We start from the raw sequence: 24,494 nt of genomic DNA, 5'->3' as shown, positions 1-24,494 counted from the left end.
GACAAGTGAGATTGAATGTTGATGATCCTGACGTGACTCGCTTTGCTTGAAGCAATGTCAGGAGATGAAGATTGCAAGTGAAATTTCGACGCGTGTAGCTCAACTGGTGTTGCTTGGTAATCGAAGCAACGGAGAGTAAGGATGATGACAAGGTTCAGAAAGAAGTAGAGCCGTGTCGTTAACTGACTCGGCAGTTCTTTTCTGGAAAGCTGTCAGGATCCGAGATTGTGCCACGATATTCGAAACAAGTGAAAAGGATGACGAGGTTTGTTGAAAGGGGACTCACCAAGATGCTGTTGCACAGCGATGTTTGCAGCAAGAAAGTAGAAGGATAATCAAGCTGAAAAATCTAGTGGAGTCGTTAGGAGATGGCTGGTTTTAATGGAGAGCTGTGGAGACTTACCAGACTGTTGTCGTACAACAGTTAAGAGGATAGAAGTGAGATTTCAACAAGTGTCTCTCGGGAGTACGAAAGACGATGATGTTTGGTAAGGATGACCAAGTCGAAAGAACTATTAGAGTCGTTAGGAGATGACTTGACCAGAAAGATGTCAAGACTTACCAGACTGGCGTCGTACGAGGATGTTTGAAGAGGATATCAAAGGTTGAAAGAAGGGAAGTGTGATGATGTTTGGAGGAAGAGAGTGAGGATGACCAAGTTGAAAGCTGAAAGAAGCAAGAGAGGGGTCAAGAGATAAACAGTGCAGGCGAGATTTGAGCACGCGTGACGCGACTTGTTTTGCCTGAAAAGTTTTCAGAGCTGGAGCTGCCACTATGCTTTTGCACGTAGATCTCAGAAGAAGGAGTTGAAGAAGTTTGACGATGAGTAGAAGCAGTTCGATGACGAACAGAAGCAGTAGAATGAATGATGGTAGAGATATCACGAAGAGTCTGAAGAGTCAGAGACACTGGTATCGAGTCTGGGTGTAAGTGAGAGACTGGATGTTGTGTGTAAGAAACAAAGAGCGAGGTCGAGGGGGGGAGAATTTATAGCGTGGCAGAGAGGGAGGACTGTTGCCTAAGGGGACGCGTTCATTCACTGCGTGGATTCACAGAGGCTAAGCGAGTTTTTCGAGAGTGAATGGTAAACAAGAGGTCGCGTGGTGAAGTGAAGTGAGCGGAGGGTGTCGGGGGAGAAGTGAATGCTGCGTCGAGACCCGGAAAGTGAACGATGTTTTCCAGGCTCCTAAGGATTATACTGCCTATGAAGACCCCTTAACACTTTAGGAAGCTGATATGATAGAAAAGGAAACTGTAGATGGTTAAGTTCCTCTTTTCTTTACTGGAAAAAAGATCCCGTCGCTTTTCGGAGCCCTAATATCAGCCTACCTAGGTAGATACGTAGTCGTAGAGCAGGCCATCATCAGGACAGAAGTCAAGACGTTGAGCCGCGTCAAGATTTGCCATGGCAACGAAAAAGAAAATCAGGGTCTACAACTAGAAAAGGGCTTAGCAAGTCTTAATTTACTTCTCCTCCTTTTTGTAACGCTTCTCTTATTCTTTATGCTCTTGTTATTTACGGTGCAGGATGTCAATGTCTCTGACAAGACTGCTTGAATCCACGATGCCTGATACGGCATCACCAACAGCAGCCAAGACACCCCTGAGTTTCCTTTCTTGAAGATAAAGACCTAATCCCCTTTCTGCAGCCTGCCGGTGCAGCTTCTGCCCTTGAAGTTCAGGGCAACAGAAGGAGATCTTACATCTTAGAGAAGATATCAACTGCAAGAGGGCAGACGGAGAGATCAGAAAGCCTCTACTCTTCATCACTAGACTCCTCCTCCTCCTCGTTCTCCTGTTGCTGCTGTTGCGTGGCCTTCTTCGGCTTCTTCTTCTTCTTCTTGTTCTTACCCTTGGAGCCAGTCGATCTGGCCAACGGTTGTTCAAGGATCTTCAAGATCTCTTCGTCTTCAATCTTCTTGTCGGACTTGAATTTAGAAAGATCTAGAGTAGGCGGTGCTGCCAGCCTAGTAATTCCGTTCTTTGTGATGGCTGTCCAGATGGTTAGCCAGGGGCAAAGATAACTCCTCGTGAATGGCAAGCAATACACATTCGTGGACAGTCCAGGGAGACACTTACCGATGGTGGTCAACAAGCGAGCAACTGGAGCGCCGTCCGAATCACCAGTAGGTTCATACTGCCGGACAACACCACCGCGGACGCACTCGACCAAACCAACCTTGCCGGCTTTCTCATCGTCCAATTGACGCAAGCTGAAGGGGAAAGTTCCAAACTTCTTTACAATCTCCGAGAGGGTCTGCCTCGAGCTCGGGCGCTTGAGGAGATAGGTTGTGGTTGTGCGACGGTGCAGCGTGGGACGGTTCTCCAGCGTCTTTACTTTGCCAGAACCAAGACTGAGGCCAACCTCGACGCCCCAGACCTCTCCAACTTCAGGGGAGCCCTCTCCCTTGACACCGCCACTGGGGGAGAGAATGATCTTCTTCTTGCCCTCGATTTCATTGCGTTCGAACAGCCAACTTGTGGTGTTCTCGATGACATTGCAGTCATATGCCTTGGCCACCTTCTCAATGAGAGAGGAGATCTTGGCCTGCGTCGGAGGTTTCTCCGCAGCAGCCTTCTTCTTCTCTTCTTCCGTCCCAGAAGCCAGAAGGCCCGGAGGGACCATGAGTCTCAGGAGAAGCTCGTTGGCATAGTACGTCGCAAGGATGAGATCCGCCTCACGCCCTGTCACCACATCCTGGGGCGTGTCCTTTCCGGGAACGATGATCGAGTCACAAACAATAGTGCCAAATCCATCAATCTGTGCGCCCAGTTGGATCTTGACAACCTCGCCAGCCTTGAGAGTCGTGTTGGCCTCCTCCGTATCGGAGACCAGGGGAGTGTACGGAGTCACGAAGGAACTTGGTGAAACGGTGGTGGGATGAGAGATACCTGAGAAAGATTTCACGTCAATGCTGTACTGTCTTTTTCCTTTTGCTTTTTCTTTTGCTTTACACGAGAAACGTTCAATGCACAACGGTGGAATTTACCCTTCGCTATCTTCTTTCCTTTATAGACCTTGGCAATTTCTTCTTCGAGAAGCTGGTCGCCCTTCTGGCAGATCTCAATGATCTTGGTTCCCTCAAGACACCATCCTGACAACATCCATGTCAGCAATTCCTCTCCCGTACAGCCGAGATTGTACTTCTCCTACCTGTGACAGCCTCGAGAACTTTGTGGGAGATCTGCGCAGCAGTCTTGTATTTGGTGAGGGTATCGGGGTTGTTGAGTGTGTAGTCTAGAATAAGATGGCCAATTGTCAGACACGAACGAACGCAAAGGACATATATTGAGGATTCTACAAAAATCGCGGCAAGAACCGCGAGCAATGGAACACACTCTCGACAGTGTTGGAAGTCTTCTCTACGCGGTACGTAGCCTTTTTTTTTTCTCTTTTCTCAAAACATTAACGCGTAGTACACTTACCGACCTCGTTGGACTCAGTCATTGCGTCAAGGGCCTCGCAGCGATGCGAGGAGTCAAGTCACGGAGATCGCGAAGAAGACACTAGGACAAGAGAGGCGTCACACAGACGATAAAGGCGAAGTCGTATTATTCGGACCTCACAAGCACCGTCAGGTCGTGTGCACACTTTAATTGAGCTGGCGGGGTTGCGAGCGTTGTGTGTGTGGCGGACGGTGGGGCATGATCCTCGTCCAATGCGTCGCGCCGCCCGAACGCCCGCAGCAGACAGCGGCATCAACGTCATTGCTTGGGCCCTGTCCGCGGCTCATGCCAACCACTTCGAACCATCATCATCTGCGTCAGGACTCGACTGCGCGGCTGATCATCAGGGCGTCGAATCGCCTGGATCTGAGAAGCTACAGCTATCCGCTTTATTGGCGGGCTGCCGAGCAGCAGCAGTGATCGCATCCCTTGCACGGCTGCTGAAGACAGTCTCTCCAATGACGGGACCGTGGATGGGATTCTTCCATGGGATCCTGCTCCTCTTCTGCCTAATACCCGCGAGTCTCGCGTCCGGAGAGCTCCAGCTGAACCAGTGGATCGCAATGAGATCAAGAGCAGAACTGCCTATCCGGATCCTAACCCATAACATCCGCTACGCAACATCCGCCCCCTTCAAGGGGGAGAAACCCTGGGCGGAACGAAAACAGCGATTGATCAATGAACTGCGGTTCAATACGCAGCATAACCTAGAGTCATTTATCTGCCTTCAAGAGGTTCTCCATGTCCAGCTGGTAGACATCCTATCGGGATTGAACAAAGGTTCCCCAGCCTCTCCCGACTCGCAATGGCAGTATATAGGTGTCGGAAGGGACGACGGCCACGAGAAAGGAGAATACTCGCCCATCTTCTATCGCCCAGCCATCTGGAAGCTCCGACACTGGGAGACGGTGTGGCTCTCGGAAACCCCAGAGAAACCATCCAAAAGCTGGGACGCAGCGTCGATTCGCATTGTCACCATTGGTGTTTTCACGCACCGTGCGAGTTCCAAAACGGTACTGGCACTAAATACCCACCTTGACGACCAGGGATCACGATCGCGATTCGAAGCAGCCCACATTATCCTCCGCAAGATCAATGATTATCTCACGGGAGAATATGGAGGAAGCATATCGGGGGTGTTCCTGTCGGGCGATCTGAACAGCAACGAGACCCAAGAGGCCTACCAGGTGCTCACAGCCACGAATTCGTCCCTGGTCGATGCCCAGAAACTGGTTGATGCCGCAGAACACTATGGCAACGAGAATACCTACACTGGGTTCGGGTACGATGGAGAACCCCCCAGCCGCATAGACTACATCCTCCTGGGACCTGCAGACAAGCCTGGAGCCATCAACTCTTCAGGCCAGCCGCAGAACGCAGCCATCCCATGGGGTCTGCAGGGTTACGCCGTCCTACCTAACCGCTTCGATGACGGCGTCTTCAACTCTGACCACCGGGCGGTCGTGGTAGATGTTGTGTTGACCTGAGGTGACCGCACGCAGTCCGTAAGGAATACAAGGCAGACGATCACAGCGCAGCAGTGTTTTCAATTCACGTCTAAGATGCAGGCTGCCACAAGCGCTCTGCGATAAGACCGGACAGAGCAAGGGCTCGAAGTATGAAGTAATTAGTAGTAGAAGCTAGGTGATGCAAATCTGCGGGCATGGAAGACTGTATTAGAACGGAGGCGCTGTGGGGCCAAGATGAGTCCACAGTACGAGTCGTGCCTGTCAAGAGTAGTAGATCAATATATTAAGACGATAGCCACTGACATTATTGCATCAACTGCTGTTCCTGTCTGTTCATCATCATCAAACGGTCATCGGCCAGGCATCCGGCCGGAACGCGTCACGTGACACCCACATCGGGCTAAGCGGGTCGGATTAGTACGGATACGGTATGGATACAGCGTCAATACAGGTAACATTGGGCCGATCGACTGCGCGACAGCCTCCAGGATAGCCAGGACGATTTCTCCCAGAAGAATCGTCTCAGATGCTTGATCGCAGCTGGTCGTCTGCTGTGTTGCGCGCCGTGCATCCTCATTCCCAGCGCCATGCCTCGCGGTGCTGGGCTGCCGGCCGTACGCGGAAGCGGCGAAAGACCGTTCCGCCCGGCTTTGTCACGTTTTGTTCTCGTCGCGCGCCCGCGGCTCTTCTCTTTCTCCTCTCTTCCAGAATCCAGCAAACCAACCAGAGCCCATCAGCCCCGGTGACGCACCACGAAGCCACGCCTGCCAGCGCTCGATCCAGCGACTCAGGCCAGTCCCGACAATTGTCCGTTTCAGTCTCTGCCTTGTTGAGCCCCCAGGCCGGCCCGGAATCCCGGTGCGCCCGTCGCCTGCGCTGTGTCCGTCTGTCGTCTCACTCCCGGGCGCTTGGCAAGCCTGCGCGTTTCTCCGACCCGACCAGACCCATCCACTCACTCGTCCTGCCTGGAACGACCCTCTGTCTCTCCCCGACCCTGACAAAGACCGCCTGCCGCTGGCTGGCGTGTTGTGCTCTCGGCCTTGGTATGTGCTCTCCACCCTGTTCTCCTCCTCCTCCGTCTGGCCCCCTATCCCCTGGTCCCCTGTGATTGTGTCTGCGACGCGCCTCTTCATCTCCGGCAGTCGGGTGTCCGCGATGGTCGCTTGTCGCGACGACAGACCCTCATGTCAAGCTTCACCCTGCGACCCTGCATCGCACCTTGCTGCCGTCGTCTGCAGTCCGGCTGACCAGCTTGTTGCTGTCGACCGCAGGTCCTGTCAATGATGCGCTCATAGCCCTTGGCCGTTGTCCTTTCCGTCGGCGTCGAGTGTCGCTCTCAGCGTGTATCGCGTGGGCGATAGGTACCTCTCCGCTACTCCTTTCAGCTGTCAAATATGCCGTCCCCAGAGGTCGCGGAAGGCGAGCTGTCGCAGTCTGAGTTCCCTTCCGGCCTCCCTCAGCCAGACGCTGCTACTCAGAATGGCTCGCTGTTGTCGGGCCCAGATGCAGGCTTCGGGGGCGAAGCTTCCGACGCGCTGCCAGACCGGGAAACCAATGGATCCACGCCGGATATGATTGCGGAGGGGAAACAAAATGCAAAAGCTGTCCTCGCGGCGTCGGGGGTTGCCTCCACGGAAAGCCAGCATCACGCCTCGGAAAGTGACCACTCACCCAACTCGCCACCTGCGAATGGCACCAACGGCATGACTGCGGGCCGGAAACGGTCTCGTTCTGGCTCTGTCATCAGCTCTTCTTCTCCGGAAGAGCCCCCTGTCCGTGTCAGAGAAACACCAGCCGACAAGATCCTCCTCGAACAATATGTCCACCGCGAGTTCCAGCATGCGGCCCTCGCTGCTTCTCACAATCCAAGCCAGGAGATCTTACAGCAAAAACGTGCCGAGAGAGACTATTATCTGGCGCTGCGACGGGAGACTCAGATGAACCCAGCCGCCCTCTACGGTGTCGGCTACGAAGGCTTTGGCAATGCACGAACAGACCTCAGAAACCAGCACCCGCAATTGCTGTATCCGTCAAACCGGCGGCGTCCTGGTGGAAGAAAGACGCGCGAATTGCGAATATCTCGCAAAGACATGAAGGCCCAGAATGAGCAGTTGGAAGACCTCGTTCCCATTCGCTTGGATATCGACTGGGACAAAGTGAAGATCCGGGACACGTTCACCTGGAACCTCCATGACCGCGTTATATCTCCAGACCTGTTTGCGGAAAAGCTTGTGGAAGACTTGGGGCTCCCCGTAGAGTCGTGTGCACCCCTCGTCCGGCAGATTTCTCAGAGCATCCAGGAACAATTAAGCGATTATTACCCCCACGTTTACATGGAAGAGGATCCCTTGGATCCTCATCTACCATACCATGCATACAAGAATGATGAAATGCGCATATTAATTAAGCTCAACATCACCATTGGCCAGCATACGCTGGTCGATCAGTTTGAGTGGGAAATTAATAACCCCTACAACTCCCCGGAGGAGTTTGCGCAGCAGATGACCAGGGATCTGTCACTTTCGGGCGAGTTTACCACCGCCATTGCGCACTCGATCCGTGAACAGATACAACTGTTTACGAGGTCCCTCTACATCCTTTCCCATCCCTTTGATGGACGTCCGATTGAGGATCCAGATCTCAAAGCTGCTTTCTTACCTTCACCGTTGCCCTCAACCTTCCGACCCTTCCAGGCTGCAAAAGAATTCACTCCGTATCTGTACGAACTCAACGAGGCCGAGCTTGAGCGAACCGAAGTTTCGATATCGCGAGAGCAACGACGTCAGAAGCGCTCCGTCAACCGGCGCGGTGGGCCAGCTCTGCCTGACCTCAAGGACCGTCAGCGAACCATCCGAACGATGATCGTATCCTCGGTGATACCCAATTCGGCATCGTCAATAGAGGAGTCTCACTTGTTCAAACGGTCAGGTACAGGCCGGAGTAGACGCTCAGCTGCTGGACAACGGGATGGTATCGAAGACTCAGACCTCTCGGATAGTGAAGAGTCTTCCGTGGGTTCTCCAGCGATCGGTTCTCATCTGGCTCAAGGTACTGCTCGTACAAGAGGCATGAGAGGAGCGGCGTCTGCCGCTCAAGCTGCTTTGCGTTCGAATCTTGGCCACTCGGCCACTCCGGAGCCGTCGCATCACCATGAGACCCGAGTGTCTGCCCGACGGCGTGATTACCGAGAAGAGAGTCTGGATGAGCCAGACAAGCTCATTGTGAAACTCAAGATCTCACGGGACCGATTCCGGCAGTTCCTTAAAGACCTGAAGAACAAGAAGCCACCCTCGACGCCCAGTCTTCCAGCCCCTGCGCCGGCGTCACAGAGTAGTACACCTCAAGTGCAAACTCCAACACAAAGCGCAATGCCCCCTCCGCAGACTCAGCCTCAGTCAAGCGGAGCGCCCAGTCATACACGATCTTCCAGCACCAGCGCCACTCCACAATCGCAGACCCCAGCTCAGCAGATCGGGGCCATTGATGCTCCTCATCCTCCCCAGCCTGGGGTTCCAGGGGTAAGTTGATGACCGCATTTCCTCTTTGCTTGCTTCGCCACATACAGAGACATTGAGAATTGAAATGCTGACATTGGAAATAGCCACCTCCCCCGAGTTGGCTCGTGTCTGGTCTTGAGCAGCTGAAACGATCGTACCCCAACGACTCTTTTGAAGGTGTGATGCGCTACTCTGCTGTGGATACTACCACCATGATGCCCGTTGCGAATGCCAATGCCACACAGCCGGGGCAGAAGTTGAAGTACCAGTATCTCCCTCGCATCCGATGTCACGACTGTCCTGGAAAGCTTTACACGCCAGGCCCTGGAATGACAGTCGAAAATTTCGAGGTACATCTGAGAAATCGGCAGCACAAGGAACGTGTAGAAGAGAGGCTCGCGAGAACAAGAGCCAATGCTACGACTTCTTGATTTCTTTCTGATCTGTCGTATTTGATCTTCTTTTTTCTCCTGGGAGCGGTGGAAAGAGGAAACAAGGGCTGGTCATATGTTTTTTTTCTTGGCTCACCGTGTCTTGGGCCGTATTATTTGTTGCGTACATATGAGAGGAAAAAACATAGAGATCCTCTGTTCATAATCGCTTGATTCCCATTCCTTGTTGGTCATCTGTATGTTGGTGAGTCTGATGATGGTTTTTTTTTCCTTTACGCTTTTTGTCCGTCTAGCTTCTTGAATTGTGAGAAGGCCTGAAATAGGAAATCATTCACGATTTGTCTTGGTTCGGTTCCATATGGTCATGTTTTGCATGCTGTCGTTACGCGTAAATATCAAATTCATTTACTCCGTACTTCTATGAGGTCGAGGTAAATAAATTTACTGAGCGGTGTGAAAAGAAAAGGAAACGAGAATTCTGTCTGCTATTACAGAGTAATAATTCTGTAATAATAATCACCGCGTAAGGCAGTCAGAAGTGAATGCAGATCTCATTAGTTCACTGATAACGTGTCTTCACTATTATATTACCTGACGTTGTTGTGCTTTCACCGCGCAACAGTGAAAACTCTGATATCAACCCCTGTAGATAAACAAACATGGAGGCGTGTTGTCCTCCACTCCATCGAGATTTTATGCACTGTACTGCGCGACGATATTTTCTGGCTCGTTGTTAATTCCCAATTTTATAATATTAATATAGATAAGTAATCGGGCGCTTAATTTTTTTTCTGTGGTTCTGGGCGCCTAAAACTGCCACTGATGAAAAGTCTCTCTCTCTCTCTCTCTCCAGAGAGATTTGATACTACTGTATAGATAGATAGAGATATAGATATTCTAGAAGCTCGTATGATGCATCACATCCCAGCAATCGAGTGAGCTGGCAAGGCCCTGCAGGTACACGTGTCATTGTTTGTCATTGTCATGATCATGGACTCCAGGAAGAAACGAACAACCAGGAACGTGACAAGTTTCTGATAGACGTAATGTAACACTGACGGTAAAGTCAGTGCCCTTCGAGGGGGAAGGGAAGTTTGATACTTTCAGGATAAGGAGCGCTGTGTGCAGGGGAATTCTTTAGAAAAAAGGAGGAAGCATAGCATAACTCGAATTGAAATCGTACGCTAGGTGTGGATTTATATTTATAACAGAAGCTATACACATATTATATACAGTACCTAGGTACATGTAGTTATCCTGGATATATATATCTATCAGACCGATGTACCTACCTAAATAAATATACACAAGGATCGAGGCAGTCAAATTCCGGGCTTGACTTCACTAACTTTTGAGTAGGAAGACTCCTGATCGGTACGAAGTCAGTATCCCACTTCCATATGTTTTCTTGCTCTTCTAGTTAGTACCAAATTCTCAATTTTTTTTCCCTTGCCTACAGTGCCCATCCATCACTTCGCCGCATGATCCCAGATCGGGTGAAGTCGGGAGGTGACTAGGTCACCAGGGCATATAGAATGGGATAGGATAGGGCTCGGGGTTTAGGGCTGGGGCTGGGCTGGCTTGGCAAGATCCTCCGAGAAGCCGGCTGGCGGACATAAGATAACATCACTGCACTATTACCTTGTTAGACGGAAACTTGATGATCGATCAGACATCCAAAAATTAGGTAGGTATCTTAAAGATTTTATGTAGGTATGTATGTACAGTACATAGACGTGGTGATACTGTGTGTTGTTGGTAGTTAGTTTCCCGTTTTGGGAATCGGATGTTCCTGCCGTTCTTGGACTAGCTTCGTTCCTTATCCACTCTGTACTTCGTATAGTCCACGTGACAGTTTGGTCCCGAAGAATTGGTTAAAGATTGCCCATTTAAAATCGAGCATGAGTGGTGATGCAAGGCCCTTTTTCTCGATCGCTTTCCTGGAAAATTAGATGAGCGACTGTTTGCACTGAACTCTGCGCAGATGACTGTGCCTCAGGCATGATGGGAGCTAAAAAGACTAAAATAACGCGTTGAACGCGTAAAAGGGATGTTCTGTTTTGAATGTAGATCCTTCTATCAATCAGCAACACCAGAACTCGTGCTTAGCAACGTAATTATGAGCATTCGAGCATCAATTCATTCTATTCTCTTGATTTCAATGTTTCAATCAGTAATAGCTTCTGAACCCATTAGATAGTGATATCACATCGATTTATCGACCAAAGCAGCCACCCAGCTCAGCACTCTCATCACCATCGATCATGGCACCATCAACCACACCTAAACTACCACCCTACAGAATAGTGGGAAGCTTCGTCGGCAGCGACTTCACCAAGATAACCATCCATTGCAACTGCAAAATCTTCATCATCACCCTCGACCTGGAAGATGAAGCCGTCCGTGGCACGCGTCTGGAAACAGAGTACAGGCGACGCGTCTCCAAATTTGTCATGGATGACGAGCTGATCAGACGGCCCAGCAAAAGAAGTTTTCTCAAGAATAGGGAAAACTACAATAAGTTCTGTGAATGGATCGTTCAGGCTTGCATCCCTTTGATTCAAGAGTTGGCACCGTCGCCATGTGAAAAGGGAGAAGAGTCAATTATTACGCTCGAACAGTTCGCCTTTCCGGACCTCCATCTCATCAAACTCGGTCCTCGCGATGGCAATGACAAACTGCTTTCCGCATCGCTCGTTACCGACGATATGCCAGAGGTTCCCGAGGAAGACAGAACGGTTCCATTCCGCACAATTCCCATCTCTGCCCTGGGGATGATGGTCTGCTCGGGCAGGTGAAGCTTGTATCTGCAGCGGAGATCTCGATCCCATCTACGCCAGTCCCACGAGAAGAGATCCTAGACGGTCGCTACGTTGTCAACTACCATAACACATGCCATATTCCCCGACTCGTCCGAACACTGGACGGCGAGAACAAATTCTTCAAGCCAATCAATAGTAATGATGACCCTTCTGCCGCGTCGTTCATACGGGAAATCACCGTCCTGCACCGCATCGCCGAATTAGGCTTGCACGCTGACCTTCGAGTGCCCAAACTCTACGGCATTGTCGTATCCAGCGATGGAAAAAGGGTGATTGGCATGTTACAAGACTGGCTCCCATTCGGGCTTCGAAGCCTCGAGAATGATGAGATCCGCGGCATGAAACACATGCATGCAAAGTGGGAAGGACAAGTCAAGGACATGATCAACGTCCTGCACTCGAACGACATGGTCTGGAATCATGTTCTGCCGGAACACATTCTCGTCGACCACGAGCTCAACGCGTGGCTCATTGGGTTCAGTGGACCGTCCTGGACGCTGTACAGTTCGGCGTCGCTCGTTATGTACCCGGACGAATGGCGCAGGCTCCTCAAGTCCGGGAACAAGGAATGGGATTTGTATGGTGTCAAGAAGATCTTCGAAGAGTGGATTCGGGGAAAACCAAAAAGGTCTGCCAGACCAGGCCAGAAAAGGGCTCGTGAAGGCCGGGGTGATTCAGATAGTGAGGACGAGCTGAGGATTATCCGGAGGAGATGAAGCATACGTCTACTGAGTCGTCCTATCTTAACAGCAAATCAAAATAATGACTGCCATAACGACGTCTATCTTTGGTGCTCGTCTTTTCTCTTGGTCGACTGATTATCCTGTTGCTAATTATTGCATTATAATCTTGCTCCTGGGTATAAGATATCCATGCCATCATCCTATTATAAATTTTAGTTCAGTGTTCTTCCCACTCTTTATAGTTGAAGAGAAAATACCTGATGGTTTGTGGCGCTTCTATTATTAGTGGCTTTCCCCATCCTACATAAAAATCAATTTATGTGGAGACCGTATAGCTAAGTATATAATTGTGCGAAGACCGTAGATTGTAGGTATCCTTGTGAGCCGTGTTGTGAGACAAAAAAGACTGCCCGCACCACCTTATATAGCCAAACCCCCAGGGCAGCAGCTGCTTGCACCTTGCAGGGAAATGCTTTGTTTAGTAGCAAACTGGAGGAAAAATGGGGACGTTGGAGAGGGATTATTAAACCGGGAGGCAGACGGTTTAAAAGCGGCGAGTACAGCGCCTAACCCAAACGGCTAGCTACATCACATGATCACTAAACCTCATCAGGTAACTCCCCGACTTACGGTTTACCTTAGGCAGGTACCTTTTTACCTTCCTAGATGGGTAGGTACCTCCTACCCTAAACCAACCTATTTATTCAGTTAATAAACACTTCGCTCCTAGATATGCATTGTATATACCGTACAAATGTACTGTACATGCAGCAATGTCTTCGAGGTAGATATATTCTATTTCCCTACGGTCAGTGATCTCATGCCATTACAATCTCCTAAGTGAAAACGGTGGGAAGGACTTCAACTCGCACGAATGTACAGTACATACATTGAATTACCTATATACATAGGTATAGGAATTCACCAGCAAGAGACTTGAAAAGCATCATTGGAAAGCACTGAATTGAAATGGAAGAACTTAAATCAATCTGCAACTCCTCCACAACTTAAGTAGCAGCGAAACTCAGGTGTCAAAGCAACTTGCAACGAAATACATAACATTCAAGCCCGCATCATAAAACTAACGAAACATGGCACATGGGTATTTTTTTTAAAAGCCGTCAGTAGATGACAACAACTGAGACAGGACATGAGCATTGAAAATTCACATTCACATTCACCAGCAAGGATATAGTTTGAAGCGCGAGGACTCATACAAAGTCACACAACATCGAAAACTCGAAAAACCATATCGACAACGAAATTATCCACGTCGGCTCGATCGTCGCACAGGGACAGTCCCCGTCTTCGCCGGTTTCTCGGCGCCAGATTTACCCTTATTCGACTGAGTCTTCCGTGTTGATGCGCTCTTCGCCTTCCTGGACGGTGATGACGTTTCGTCAACATCCTCCATTTCCGCATCCTGATCGCCATTCTTCTCATCATCCAACTCTTGTTTCTCTGCCTCGTCACCCGTGTCATTTTGATCTTGCTCCTCCTCCCCATTCTCGTCTTCGTCTTGGTTTTCTGCTTCATTCTCTTGGTCCCATTCCTCCATCTCGAGATCGTCCTCATCACTATCGCGATCAACATAGCTGACATCTTTTCTCACGCTTCTGCTGCTCCGTCTTCGAGCACCCGACGACACGTTCTCGTCCCCTCCATAGTCAGATCCCCATTCATCGTCATCGTTCTTCTTTTTCTTCGCCATCTTCGCATTACCACCCGCCGACGATGACTTCCGGATAGGCAAGGCCCTTGGCTTCCGGGGTTTCTTGGTAGCATGGGAATCCCCATTCGTCTCAGAAGGCTCACTCTTCCTCTTCTTCCCCTGGTTCGCCACCTGAGACGTCTTCTTGGGTCGCATCCAAGATCGGACAATATCGTCAAGCATATCGTCAATGTCTTCAGGAAGGAAGTTCTTCTCTGCAACATCTTGTGCTTCTTGATGGCTTGACATGGGGGCAAACAGCGAGCTCGGCAACCTCATTTTTCCTGGATACGTCTGGAGAATGCTGGCGGTACCGCTCGCGCCGCCAATTTTATGTTGCTGTGAATAAATGTCCGCGAAGCGGCGAATGGTCGCCTGAGCAAGATCAGAAAGGGTGTGAAGACGCGTGGTAATTTCATCAGACTTGGTAATGCCATCTTTAGTCTGCTTGACGCGCTGCGCAATGTGGAAGATCAAAGACAGATTATTCTCATTCGCAATTGCAGAAAGGTAGAAGAGTATATATCGAGCGAAGTCTGCAAGCTCAGCCATCCAGGTCTCCTTGTCCTCATTCGAGGGCGGATAGTCCGGATGATAAGCTAGTAGAGAGAGCAGACGAGCAAACATGGCCTCCATCACGGTCTGTTGCTCACTCCTCTTCCCATTGGCTTGAGTCTGTCGGGAGAAAAAGATCGCACGGGAACGTAGCCAGGTGAGAGTACTTTCTTTGAGACTGGGGCTTGGTTCGAAAGCAAGAAGACACGGAATCGTGTACCAACGGACACTCAAATGAGTGTTTTGTGATAACTTCTTCCTCAATATATCAATGAACCCTGCCCTTACTGGTAAGAGGCTATCTTGGGCTACCAGTGATAATGAGTTGAAATCGTTCGGACTCAGCAACTGGTCACAAATAGAACGTGACGCGCAGAGTTTGACCAGCAGCTTGGCCGCATGAAGGCGAAGCCGAGGTTTCTGGGTCTCTGGAGTGTCCTTTTTCTTCGAGAGTTCCCCTTCGCCCGCCACCAACTTGTTCAGGGTACTGTAGACTGGCTCTGCTTGAGAGCCGAAGTCCTCATCTGAATCATCTTTGCCACGAAGCCGATTGACGATGATCTTGAGCGCCCATTCCTTCGCTATTGTTTCCTCGTCCACTTCTTCTGACCACTTATACCCGGATTCTGGTCGCTTGGACCGGTTCGTGAGCAGGATCTGATCGACAGCAATTGAGACAATGGCGTCACTCTCCGCCTCTGTCTCCCTCGGTGCGAGCCGATTCAGCTGAGCGATGGTGGCCAGTCGCGTGAGGAAATGATCAGAACCATACTTCCAATCCTTGACGCACTTCTGCACTAGATCCTTTGCATACATCTCCTTTTTGTCCGCGATAGCCATGATGATAGACACCGCATGCTTCGCCGCACGAGTAGAAGAGCTGTAGAGGGCGTAGTTTGTCAGCGCCTGCAGGAACCGTCTTTCTTTCGGAAGCTTCGAGGGGAGCTTTTTGGCAAAACCAGAGCAGGCCTTGAGAATTTCTTCAGCGCTAGCATCGTCAGTGGAATTTGCGCTTGGTGCTTGCGCTTCCAGATCTTTGCACATCTCTTGAACCTGGGCCTCAAGGACTTCGGGATTGCGAGAGGATATCTCCTTCAGCATCTCGTGTGCAGTATTGGCCAAGCCCTTCTCATCCGTTCTCGAAAACTCCATGATCGCAGAAATATGGCTGCGATTAAAAACGAGAGAACTAGACCTGTACAGGAACGGAGTGAGTGTGTCCAGAATGGATGGGGTATTTCCGCTCTGTATCCTCCTCGCTAGCTCCTTGATTGCTTTTGTGACCGTACGGTAGTCGCTAACAGCAGCCATGGCAAATCGAATGAGTTGGTAATTTCTCCTGTCGTGAGCCTTTGCAAACTTCCAGAGATCTGCCGATGCTCGAGACGCATCTGGCAATGATTTTGCCAAAGTGTCGATCACGCGCGTCAACTGCGCCTTGATCCGATCTTCGTCTTTTTCCATGACGCCACCCTGAATATCACATTAGAAATTCTGTAGACAATACAGAGCAATTTATCATTCAACTCACGTTATAATCCTCACACGCTTGCAAATAGATGTTCATCGCCGTCCTCAGGTTCAATTGTCGCGCCTGGAAGGCGAAGAACACTTTCTTGGCTTTCTCATCCAGACCCTTTATCAAAGTCAACATTCGCTGTACTCGTATCTTATCCACAGCACCTTCTGCATCTTTAGGAGCATCTTGGGTACTCCTGAGCTTCTGGGATTGGCCGGGAGTCCCTTTGATCTGCTTAGATTTGATCGGAGGGTAATTCAATGGGAGCAAGAACTCAAATTGCACGCGGTCGATGAGGACCTGGATATCGGGGTCGTTCGTGTAGAAAGCATCATAGATTTTAGATGGCGCGTCCTTGAGGAGCGCCACCACTTGCTCGTTGTTATCCTCAATCTCACCGGCGGCAACCGCCCACATCCGAGCAAAGACTCTCATGGCATGCTCTCGAACCTGCGGCTTGCGATCTTTAACACGCTCCGCAAGAATCGAGAGGACCGAATCTGGAGTCGCGAGCCCGCCAGTGACAGAAAGCTTGTTGACAATGTCTGAGAACCCGAAGGAGCCGATAGCATCCACAGCTGCAACCCGGACTCTCTCATCAGCATCACGAAGTACGATGGCCAAGCTCTTGACCAAGCTGAGCTCGTCCGCTTCACTCAGACCACAGCCTCCAGCAGAGGTAAGCAAGATGCGCCCTATGGCTGTCGCCCATGCAGATCGAACGGAAGCCGACTTATCCTGGCGGCGACTCAAGAAACTCTCATACGCAGACGAATGTACTTGGGCGAAAGGCTTGGGTGACAACGGCGTCTGCAGAACATTTGGCTGCGGTACGGTTTGAGGATATCCGATCAATGTCACCGGTGGATACGCAGCAGGATCCATCGGTGGGGATGGAGGAGGCCCAGCGACACCGATTCCAGCAGCCAGGTCGCCAATGGTCTGTGTTGCCAAGAGACGCAGAGAGACGGACTCAGCAGAGAGCTCAGCCTCCAACTGTGGGATCACATTTTGCAGCACGTCCGGACATGCCCGCCACAGCTCACGTATTAGTCGATGGGCTTTCTCCAGCTCTTTGATGTCCTCTGCCTCGTCATCGGATTCATCAAGACTGACCCTCCGGTTGGAAGAATGTTTCGAGCCGTTTAACGCCGACGAAGGCGCTGAGGAATCGATGATGACGTTGTTGAAATACTGGCTTATATGGCTGGTCATCTTTTCGGGGCATGCATGGCAAATAGCCTTAGCCATGTTATATGCGGGCGGATAATCTTTCAATAGAAGAGTGTCTTGGTTCGCATCGATCGTGGCCTCAGGCTTCTTGCCCTTCTTACCGGGCTGCTCCACGACGCGCGGATCGACGCGAAGAAATTGCGCGATGATAATATCGACAACCTCGGGGGCCAGAGTGGGGGACTCATCGATAACGGTCACGAGCATGCGGGTCATGTCGTACTCGACATTTTTGGCAATCTGTTCGCCAGTGGATGCTTTTGAAGATCCCGAGACAATATCGAAACACGACGCGAAGAGAGGGATAATTAATGAGTCGGGATTGTCAAGGTCCGTCAAGAGGACGATACTCTTGACGTCGGCAAGAGAGTTCAGGACATAGACATGCTGTGTGTTGTAGGCATTGGAAGGATCTGCAATTGCCGGGATAATCGATGTGACAATGCACGTAAAGATATCCTATCCCATAGTCAGCATCTTCCGAAAAAAAAAAAGCAATAATTGCTCTCGCACCTTCAATTGATTCCCCGTGAACGGCGCGTCCGGCGCGCACAAGCGCAGAATATCCACGATGCAGCTCGCCGTCCACGCTCTCACACCTTTATCTTTGTGTGCTAAAAGATGGCCGCTGGCTAATTCCTGCGAGACCTTTTTCAGAGAATCTTTATCGGTCTCATCTTGTTCCATCTTCGACAGCTCGTGCGCGAGGGTTTGCAAGCGCTGCAGCAGGTCTGCGACAGGGATAGCAGACTTGCCCACGCGCCATGAGAGCGGGTCATTGAAACGAAGACGGCGAAGACCACCTTGCTCCTCCTCCGGCTCCACGACCTCCGCCGTGGAGGATGGAGCTTGTCGGGTGCGCGCAGGCATCGTGCGAGAAGGGCGGGGAAGCTGGCGCTGGGGGGATCAGCGAACCATCAGACAGTAGCGGGTGAGGAACCGGACAGGGGCGACGACAAATATGACCGAAGCGACTTGGTCGATTCGGCGTGAAAGAGATAATGGATACACAAGGATAACGGATGTCGAAGCCGAGAGGAAGAGGAGTTGGGTCACGAGTAACACTTGGTTTCGCAGCGGAAGCTAGAGATCGGACGCCTAGGGCAGGCACAGGCGACGCGTCTAGCGTGTCAGTGGGCGGGAACGCCAAATGTCGCGCATCGGCCAGCCTTCAGAGCACAACTCCGTAATTAGGTTCAGGAACTGATTGCTTACTTTTATTTTATTTAGGTTAGGATTTCTTTAAACTAACAGAAAAGCAAATTCCTTTTGCAATTCCACAGAAGACAAATCACAGGAGCCTGCGACTGCAAGAAACGTGCATGGACGAGACACCGCAGCCGCTGCAATTGTAATGGCTGGTAACACTGCACCAGTAGACAGGTTATTATTTCATCTGCATTCGACTCATGCCAATTTAGCCTGTATTGATCCTGCTGATAATCCTTTCAGCCTGTAAGTATTGCATACAGCGCCATGCAAGAAGCAAAAAAACTGTTTAGGCAATGATGACAGTTCTTGGCAAGCTCTGCACTCGTTTTGGTAACTATCTTATCGGTGCCCCGCATGCTTCATTTTTTATTTAATAATCAGCGTTGCCAGCATTGGTTCTGCCAGCTGTATAGTCAACCTTGGCAGAATTCTTTGTCTATATTTCGACTACACATGTATATCACATCAATTGTATAGTCAGACATTAATTGTCGTCATGTCGATAGGAATTGCTATCATCGGGAGCGGTATAGTGTCACAGGTTGTATAGATCTTCCACACTCAGCGACTAATACTTGTTGCACCTAGGCATCTTTGCGCGCGAGGAACATCTGGTATTTTCACCCCTCTTTTCGTCGACTCCCAATATAGTTCTTTTTTTCGAGAGATGCTCTAGCATTCATTGACCTCTATTGGCAGCCTGCCGTTCTCGCCGCAAAAGACCTTACCCTGAAGGCGATCTATTCACGGTCCCTGAAATCTGCGCAGGGCCTGGCTTCCGGGCTCTCAGATGTCGATCTGTATTCTGAGGATTCTGGTGCAGGGAAGGGTTATGCAGATCTGCTCGCCCGCCAAGATATCAAGGCTGTCATAATCGCGTACTGTGTTCCTTTCCTATCGCCTATGTTGAGATTGATCGCGCTAACTGTTCAAGCTGTGTAGACTTCCTATCCTAGTCCAACCAGATTTTATCCGAAAGGCGCTGTCTGCGGGAAAACATGTGCTTTCAGAGAAACCCATAGCAAAGGATCTCGCAACAGCTCAAGAACTCGTGCAATGGTATCACTCCAATGTCGATTCCAAGAGAATCTTCTGGGGGGTGGCGGAGAATTTCCGCTACTTCACACAGTTCTTATACGCCGCCGAGCAGGTGCAGAAGCTGGGCCGGGTGAAGAACTTCCGTGTGAACGTTCATACGATGACCAAGACGGATTTCAAATATTACCGTAAGCTCTTCAATCGGATGCTGTCAACAATATGCGACTAACTCGAATCAGTGACTGAATGGCGCAAAGTCCCTGAATATCAGGGTGGATTTCTCCTAGATGGCGGTATCCATATTGTTGCTGGTATACGTTTGCTCCTCGGTCCCGAGAATCCCATCACGACGCTGTCGGCGCATACAAACCTCCTGCAAGAGCATCTCCCTCCGGTTGACACAGTCGACGCGATCATGAAGACCAAGTCTGGCGCAACCGGAACGTTTTCCGCATCCTATGGATCTGATTTCAAGGACTTTGGGTTTGAGCTGTCCTGTGAAGGAGGAGTGGTAAGCGTGTCTCGTGACGGAGTCTTCGTTAACGGAGAGGACCAGCATATAGCATTTGATGGCAAGGGCGTGGTACCTGAAGTTGCGGATTTTGCCGCGTCCATTGCGAAAGGGGGACCCTTGGATCGGAGACAATGGCCTGAGGAGGCACTGGCAGACCTGGAAATACTCGAGAAGATGTTGAGAAGCGGGGAAAGGGATGGCGAGAAGATGGCATTGTCTTTGCAAGGATAGCTGTGTATTCAAGTGGGTAATATAATCAACTAACCTCGAGTGTAACACGACAGTGCATAGTCAGCAATCAGCGGTACCTACCGGTACGCTAGAAGCTCAACCCCCCCTCTCCCTTCCCCCTCCAACCACACCCACCACGGCCATATATAATTCCTTTTCTTCTCTCCCTGTTAAGAAATGGGGGCTGCGATGGTGCAGTGGTTAAGTTGCCTAAGTCTCTTACACTACTAACATCCAGATCAACGGCCCCCGTTCGAATCCCTCTGGTTCCAAGAACCCATCCTTAAAAAAAAAACTTGGTCTAGTAAAATCCCTGCCCGCCAAAAGCATAGGCGGGGGTTTTCGTAGCACCAGCGGGTCCCGGGAGGGAGGACCCCTGGTGTGAGCTTTTTTATATATGTCTTAGAAGATGACGGGAGGTTATTGATATTTCCTTTTTTGGAATCGAGAGACATGGACCTGTTTGACCTACGCCAGACCTTCGGGGGCTTCTCATCTACATAACTGGACTCTTACTGTAGATTTAACACTTATTCTTTTTACCATACATTGACATTATCAATTCTTTGCACTCCATACTCCGTAGTCCTTGTAATCGTCGCATTGAGAGCCTAAGGTGTCGAATTGATTTAGTACTGATTACCTAATGCAGGTGGTTGCTAACCGCCTTGGCATCCCAAAACAGCAAGTTAGGGCTTTTCACAGCGCAAACCCTCTACAGCCCTCGTCTCGCTTAGCGAGCCACTAGCGCGGATGCTGCACTCAGACGACGACTCCGCCGGGGCGGCCCAAACCTCAGCGCGAATTTTGAGATCGAGTTTCGAATAACCGTCACGACAACCCTCCAACGCCCAGCCAGCGAGACCCCCAGACAACACCGACAAGGTGAGATTCTGACAAACTGTCTCGAAAGTGAAATCCACCGAGTGAACAATTCTTTATTAACGAAACTCTCCAGATGGTCTCCGCCAAGAAGCACATCCCGATCGTGAAGAAGCGTATGTTCTCCCCGGCCCTGTTCTGTTCCTCCTTCTCGAAGTCGATTGTTTGGGAGTTTGCTGGGTGGGAGTGGCGCAATCGAGATTTTTTGAGATGATGGAAGGGGAATTCAGACGACACGAAGGGCCCAGAGAGGGAATCATGGCTGACATGGGATCTTTTGATGGATAATAGGCACCAAGCGCTTCTTTCGTCACCAGTCCGACCGCTTCAAGTGTGTGCCGGAGGCATGGCGCAAGCCCAAGGGTATCGACAACCGCGTCCGTAGACGCTTCAAGGGCTCGATCCCTATGCCATCCGTACGTTTTCCCCGGTACCCTTCCTTGCCCAGTGGAACGCTTTTTACGTCCTCTGTCGAGATCGATTGAGTTGATTATACGGATTGATGCTGATGAATTGGTTCTGGATTATCTAGATTGGTTATGGCAGCAACAAGAAGACCAAGCACATGATGCCCTCGGGCCACAAGGCTTTCCTCGTCCACAACCCCAAGGACGTTGAGCTCCTGCTCATGCACAACCGCACCTACGCCGCTGAGTATGTCCCCAATATGCCTAGTACAGACGGAATGGAGAGGGTCAAAAAAACCGTTGCAAGGAATTGAACATGGCTGACGGGTATGCTCTCTCTAGGATCGCCAGCGCCGTCTCCTCCCGCAAGCGCGTTGAGATCCTGGCCAAGGCCAAGGCCCTGGGTGTCAAGGTCACCAACGCCAAGGCCCGTGTCACCACCGAGTCATAGATTCGCGATGCCATGCATGAACAAGATAAATTTATTTTCCCTCTTTCCCTTTGTTGGTTCCATGTTCTTGTTTTATGTGTTGCAGGTTTCTTTCCTCGGAAAGGGGAACGGGGTTGGTTTTACATGGGCATCTGTGGCGGTTAACGAAATTCGCAAAAAGCAAAAAAGAATGCAATGTGCTTGCTCAACCTTTTCTTTCTTTCTTTCCGGTCCTCATCTAGCGCGGGAAGAAGAAGAAGAAAAAAGACAAGAAGACAAAGAAAATGTTCTCCCGAAACGAAATGGAACAGTTTTCTTTGCGTCATCGGGTCTACTTGGGACGAACTACCTAGGTACTAATAGCTAGTGGTTCCTTGTCGATTCGATGTACAGTACTTTTTTTCGATAATGATTCACTATCTGCGTGGCCTCATGTCATTGTCATGAGGTGATCATGGTTCAAGTGAAATCTAACGCAGAGATAGAAAGAAAAAAAGAAAAACAAGATAAATTTTCAAAAAAATTATTTTTTTTTCAAATTACCAAACTATATACTGTACTGTAGATTGCTCTTCTAAGCTAAGCTGTTGCTGTAGCTGCAGATGTAGCTTCCTGCTGCTGCTGTTCCTGTTCTTGTGGCTTTTCCTTTTCCTCCTCTTGCTGAGCCTGCTGCGGCCTCGCCTCTTCCCCGTTTCTCATACTCTGGGAAAGGTTGACCAGACCGACTCCTCGAACGAGGGCCAGGACGTCGTCCTCACCGGCGACGTTTCTGGGATCGATGCTCGTCTGGCCCGGCGAGTAGCCGTTGTTGACGATGACTTCGTCCTCATTTTCGGGCTCGACCCAGTCGGGCACCTCGGTCGGACCCTCCATGCCCTCTGGCGGCAGCGCCCACGAGGGCATCTTGCTGCGGTACTTCCAGTCGCCGTTCCTGTCGGAGTATGCAATGGCGTGCAGGAAGATGCCCAGTTCGTGGGGGCCGGGATCCGTGTACAAGGGTGCGTCGCACACTTCACAGCGCTCCCCAGAGAGCCTCTCGCCCTTGCGCTTGTGGTAATCGTACACGGCCGCCTCGTGCTCGCGAGACATTATCTCCTCGACAACACTCGGGTCTGTCCCCGGCTCCACGACCGGAGGTGTGGTCAGGTGTGTACGATACGCGGGAGTGTCAGGAAGCTCGGTCTTGCCCATGTTAGATAGACGCGAGATAATCTCACTGTCTCGATCCGCAGTGGTGTCATATTTGCCCAGGTCCGGTCCGAAGACGCGCCGATTCGAGTAGATGGGATCGTTGGAGATGGGGTGACCCAGGAATTGAAGATGGACACGGATCTGATGCGTGCGGCCCGTCAAGGGCAGACAGTGGACGATGCTGTAGCCTTCCTCTTCGTTCGCAACAGGCGGGGGTGTGGCCGCTCTGTTTTCTGCCGTAGAGTTTACATTCCCATTGCTCTGAGGCTGATCTGTCGACTCCCGAGGTGGATAGTATGCCAGCCGACGGAACTTGGTCTTCGCCTCTTTCCCAGTGGCTCGCACCCTGTTCAACCCCAACTTCGGGCTCACTTGCATGATGGGCTGGTCGCAGAGAATCACCCCGTCCGGGAACCGGCCTTTCACGCGGGCAACGTACTCCTTCTGAACGCTCCGTTCTTGCAGCTTCTTGGAGAAATTGTCGGCTGCCTGGGGTGTTTCCCAAAGAACATGACGCCGGAGGTCAGCCTATCCAGACGGTTGCAAGGATGGGGCTTGAAGCCGTTGCCACGCTCTGATCGTAGAATCTCCACGACCGAGTTGAAGTGGTAACGACCGGCGGCGTGGACGGGCACGCCCGCGGGCTTGTCAATCACGAGTAGATCATCGTCTTCGTGGATGATACCAATGGGCTGGCCGGTGACCGGGGGTTCATGCCGGTGAAGCGTGTGAGAAATGACCTCGCCGTTCTTGATTCGGGTCGTGGGGGATGCGACTTTGCCGCCGACAGTGACTTGACCAGACTCGATGGCATGTTTCTGCGCGCAAGAAACAGTCAGTTGAGTGTACATTGATAGTAGATATAACGGAGATTCTGGGACAAACGCACATAATACTCTGGCGGTCGATCCCTGAACTCGGTGGTGAAGATCTCCAGCAGCTCTCTACCCCGCCACCGCTCCTTGCAGTAGGTATTGTACGTGTAGTGGTAGGGCTTCACCCTTCGCAACCCGCCCTCGAAGTAATACGGGCCAGGCCAGGGATCGCAGGGTGTGACTGCGACATCTGGCGGCGGCTCGACGGGATCAGGAGGGGGGACTTGCATGGTGGTGTCGACGGGGACGAGGGCCAAGCTGGGAGAAAAAAGGCGGCCTCGCCGCGCCAAATAAGCGGTGATCCTCGCGGAGGGCGCCAAGGGAGTGACCGACGGACCGAACGCTTATGAAACAGGAAGAAAACACATAATCAAGTCAAGAGGAGA

General features: G+C 50.8%; 8 protein-coding genes across 8 annotated transcripts; 5 read left to right on the top strand and 3 right to left on the bottom strand.

Annotated features, from left to right (window-relative positions):
- Nucleotides 1-1,756: 1,756 nt before the first annotated feature.
- On the bottom strand, nucleotides 1,757-3,448 carry T310_1936 (Methionyl aminopeptidase; the record flags this gene model as incomplete). The annotated part of the gene is made up of 6 exons (XM_013475213.1): nucleotides 1,757-1,992; nucleotides 2,080-2,892; nucleotides 2,922-3,095; nucleotides 3,155-3,238; nucleotides 3,340-3,363; nucleotides 3,427-3,448. 6 exons carry the CDS (start codon nucleotides 3,446-3,448, stop codon nucleotides 1,757-1,759), a joined length of 1,353 nt encoding a protein of 450 aa, XP_013330667.1.
- A 457-nt stretch (nucleotides 3,449-3,905) lies between these two features.
- Nucleotides 3,906-4,934, top strand: T310_1935 (Endonuclease/exonuclease/phosphatase family protein; the record flags this gene model as incomplete). The annotated part of the gene is made up of 1 exon (XM_013475212.1): nucleotides 3,906-4,934. One exon carries the CDS (start codon nucleotides 3,906-3,908, stop codon nucleotides 4,932-4,934), a length of 1,029 nt encoding a protein of 342 aa, XP_013330666.1.
- Nucleotides 4,935-5,442: 508 nt separating this feature from the next.
- Nucleotides 5,443-8,844, top strand: T310_1934 (SWI-SNF complex subunit (Snf5); the record flags this gene model as incomplete). Its single annotated transcript, XM_013475211.1, has 3 exons — nucleotides 5,443-5,959; nucleotides 6,324-8,434; nucleotides 8,518-8,844. The coding sequence occupies 3 exons, from the start codon at nucleotides 5,443-5,445 to the stop codon at nucleotides 8,842-8,844; spliced, it is 2,955 nt and encodes a 984-aa protein (XP_013330665.1).
- Nucleotides 8,845-11,069: 2,225 nt separating this feature from the next.
- T310_1933 (uncharacterized protein) lies at nucleotides 11,070-12,343 on the top strand (the record flags this gene model as incomplete). The annotated part of the gene is made up of 2 exons (XM_013475210.1): nucleotides 11,070-11,543; nucleotides 11,600-12,343. 2 exons carry the CDS (start codon nucleotides 11,070-11,072, stop codon nucleotides 12,341-12,343), a joined length of 1,218 nt encoding a protein of 405 aa, XP_013330664.1.
- Nucleotides 12,344-13,574: 1,231 nt separating this feature from the next.
- Nucleotides 13,575-18,198, bottom strand: T310_1932 (Sister chromatid cohesion and DNA repair protein (BimD); the record flags this gene model as incomplete). The annotated part of the gene is made up of 3 exons (XM_013475209.1): nucleotides 13,575-16,049; nucleotides 16,108-17,787; nucleotides 17,842-18,198. 3 exons carry the CDS (start codon nucleotides 18,196-18,198, stop codon nucleotides 13,575-13,577), a joined length of 4,512 nt encoding a protein of 1,503 aa, XP_013330663.1.
- Nucleotides 18,199-18,682: 484 nt separating this feature from the next.
- On the top strand, nucleotides 18,683-20,323 carry T310_1931 (NAD-binding Rossmann fold oxidoreductase family protein; the record flags this gene model as incomplete). The annotated part of the gene is made up of 6 exons (XM_013475208.1): nucleotides 18,683-18,783; nucleotides 19,018-19,067; nucleotides 19,129-19,154; nucleotides 19,192-19,418; nucleotides 19,483-19,766; nucleotides 19,818-20,323. The coding sequence occupies 6 exons, from the start codon at nucleotides 18,683-18,685 to the stop codon at nucleotides 20,321-20,323; spliced, it is 1,194 nt and encodes a 397-aa protein (XP_013330662.1).
- Nucleotides 20,324-21,281: 958 nt separating this feature from the next.
- Nucleotides 21,282-22,063, top strand: T310_1930 (60S ribosomal protein L32; the record flags this gene model as incomplete). Its single annotated transcript, XM_013475207.1, has 4 exons — nucleotides 21,282-21,321; nucleotides 21,497-21,621; nucleotides 21,738-21,859; nucleotides 21,955-22,063. 4 exons carry the CDS (start codon nucleotides 21,282-21,284, stop codon nucleotides 22,061-22,063), a joined length of 396 nt encoding a protein of 131 aa, XP_013330661.1.
- Nucleotides 22,064-22,621: 558 nt separating this feature from the next.
- Nucleotides 22,622-24,338, bottom strand: T310_1929 (uncharacterized protein; the record flags this gene model as incomplete). Its single annotated transcript, XM_013475206.1, has 3 exons — nucleotides 22,622-23,466; nucleotides 23,673-24,051; nucleotides 24,123-24,338. The coding sequence occupies 3 exons, from the start codon at nucleotides 24,336-24,338 to the stop codon at nucleotides 22,622-22,624; spliced, it is 1,440 nt and encodes a 479-aa protein (XP_013330660.1).
- Between the last annotated feature and the right edge of the window lie 156 nt (nucleotides 24,339-24,494).

The sequence above is a fragment of the Rasamsonia emersonii genome (genome assembly GCF_000968595.1).
Source record: "Rasamsonia emersonii CBS 393.64 chromosome Unknown ctg1118621760006, whole genome shotgun sequence".
Taxonomy (NCBI): Eukaryota; Fungi; Ascomycota; class Eurotiomycetes; order Eurotiales; family Trichocomaceae; genus Rasamsonia; species Rasamsonia emersonii.
Note: the sequence above shows the minus strand (reverse complement) of the source record. Positions and strands in the feature narration are given on the sequence as shown.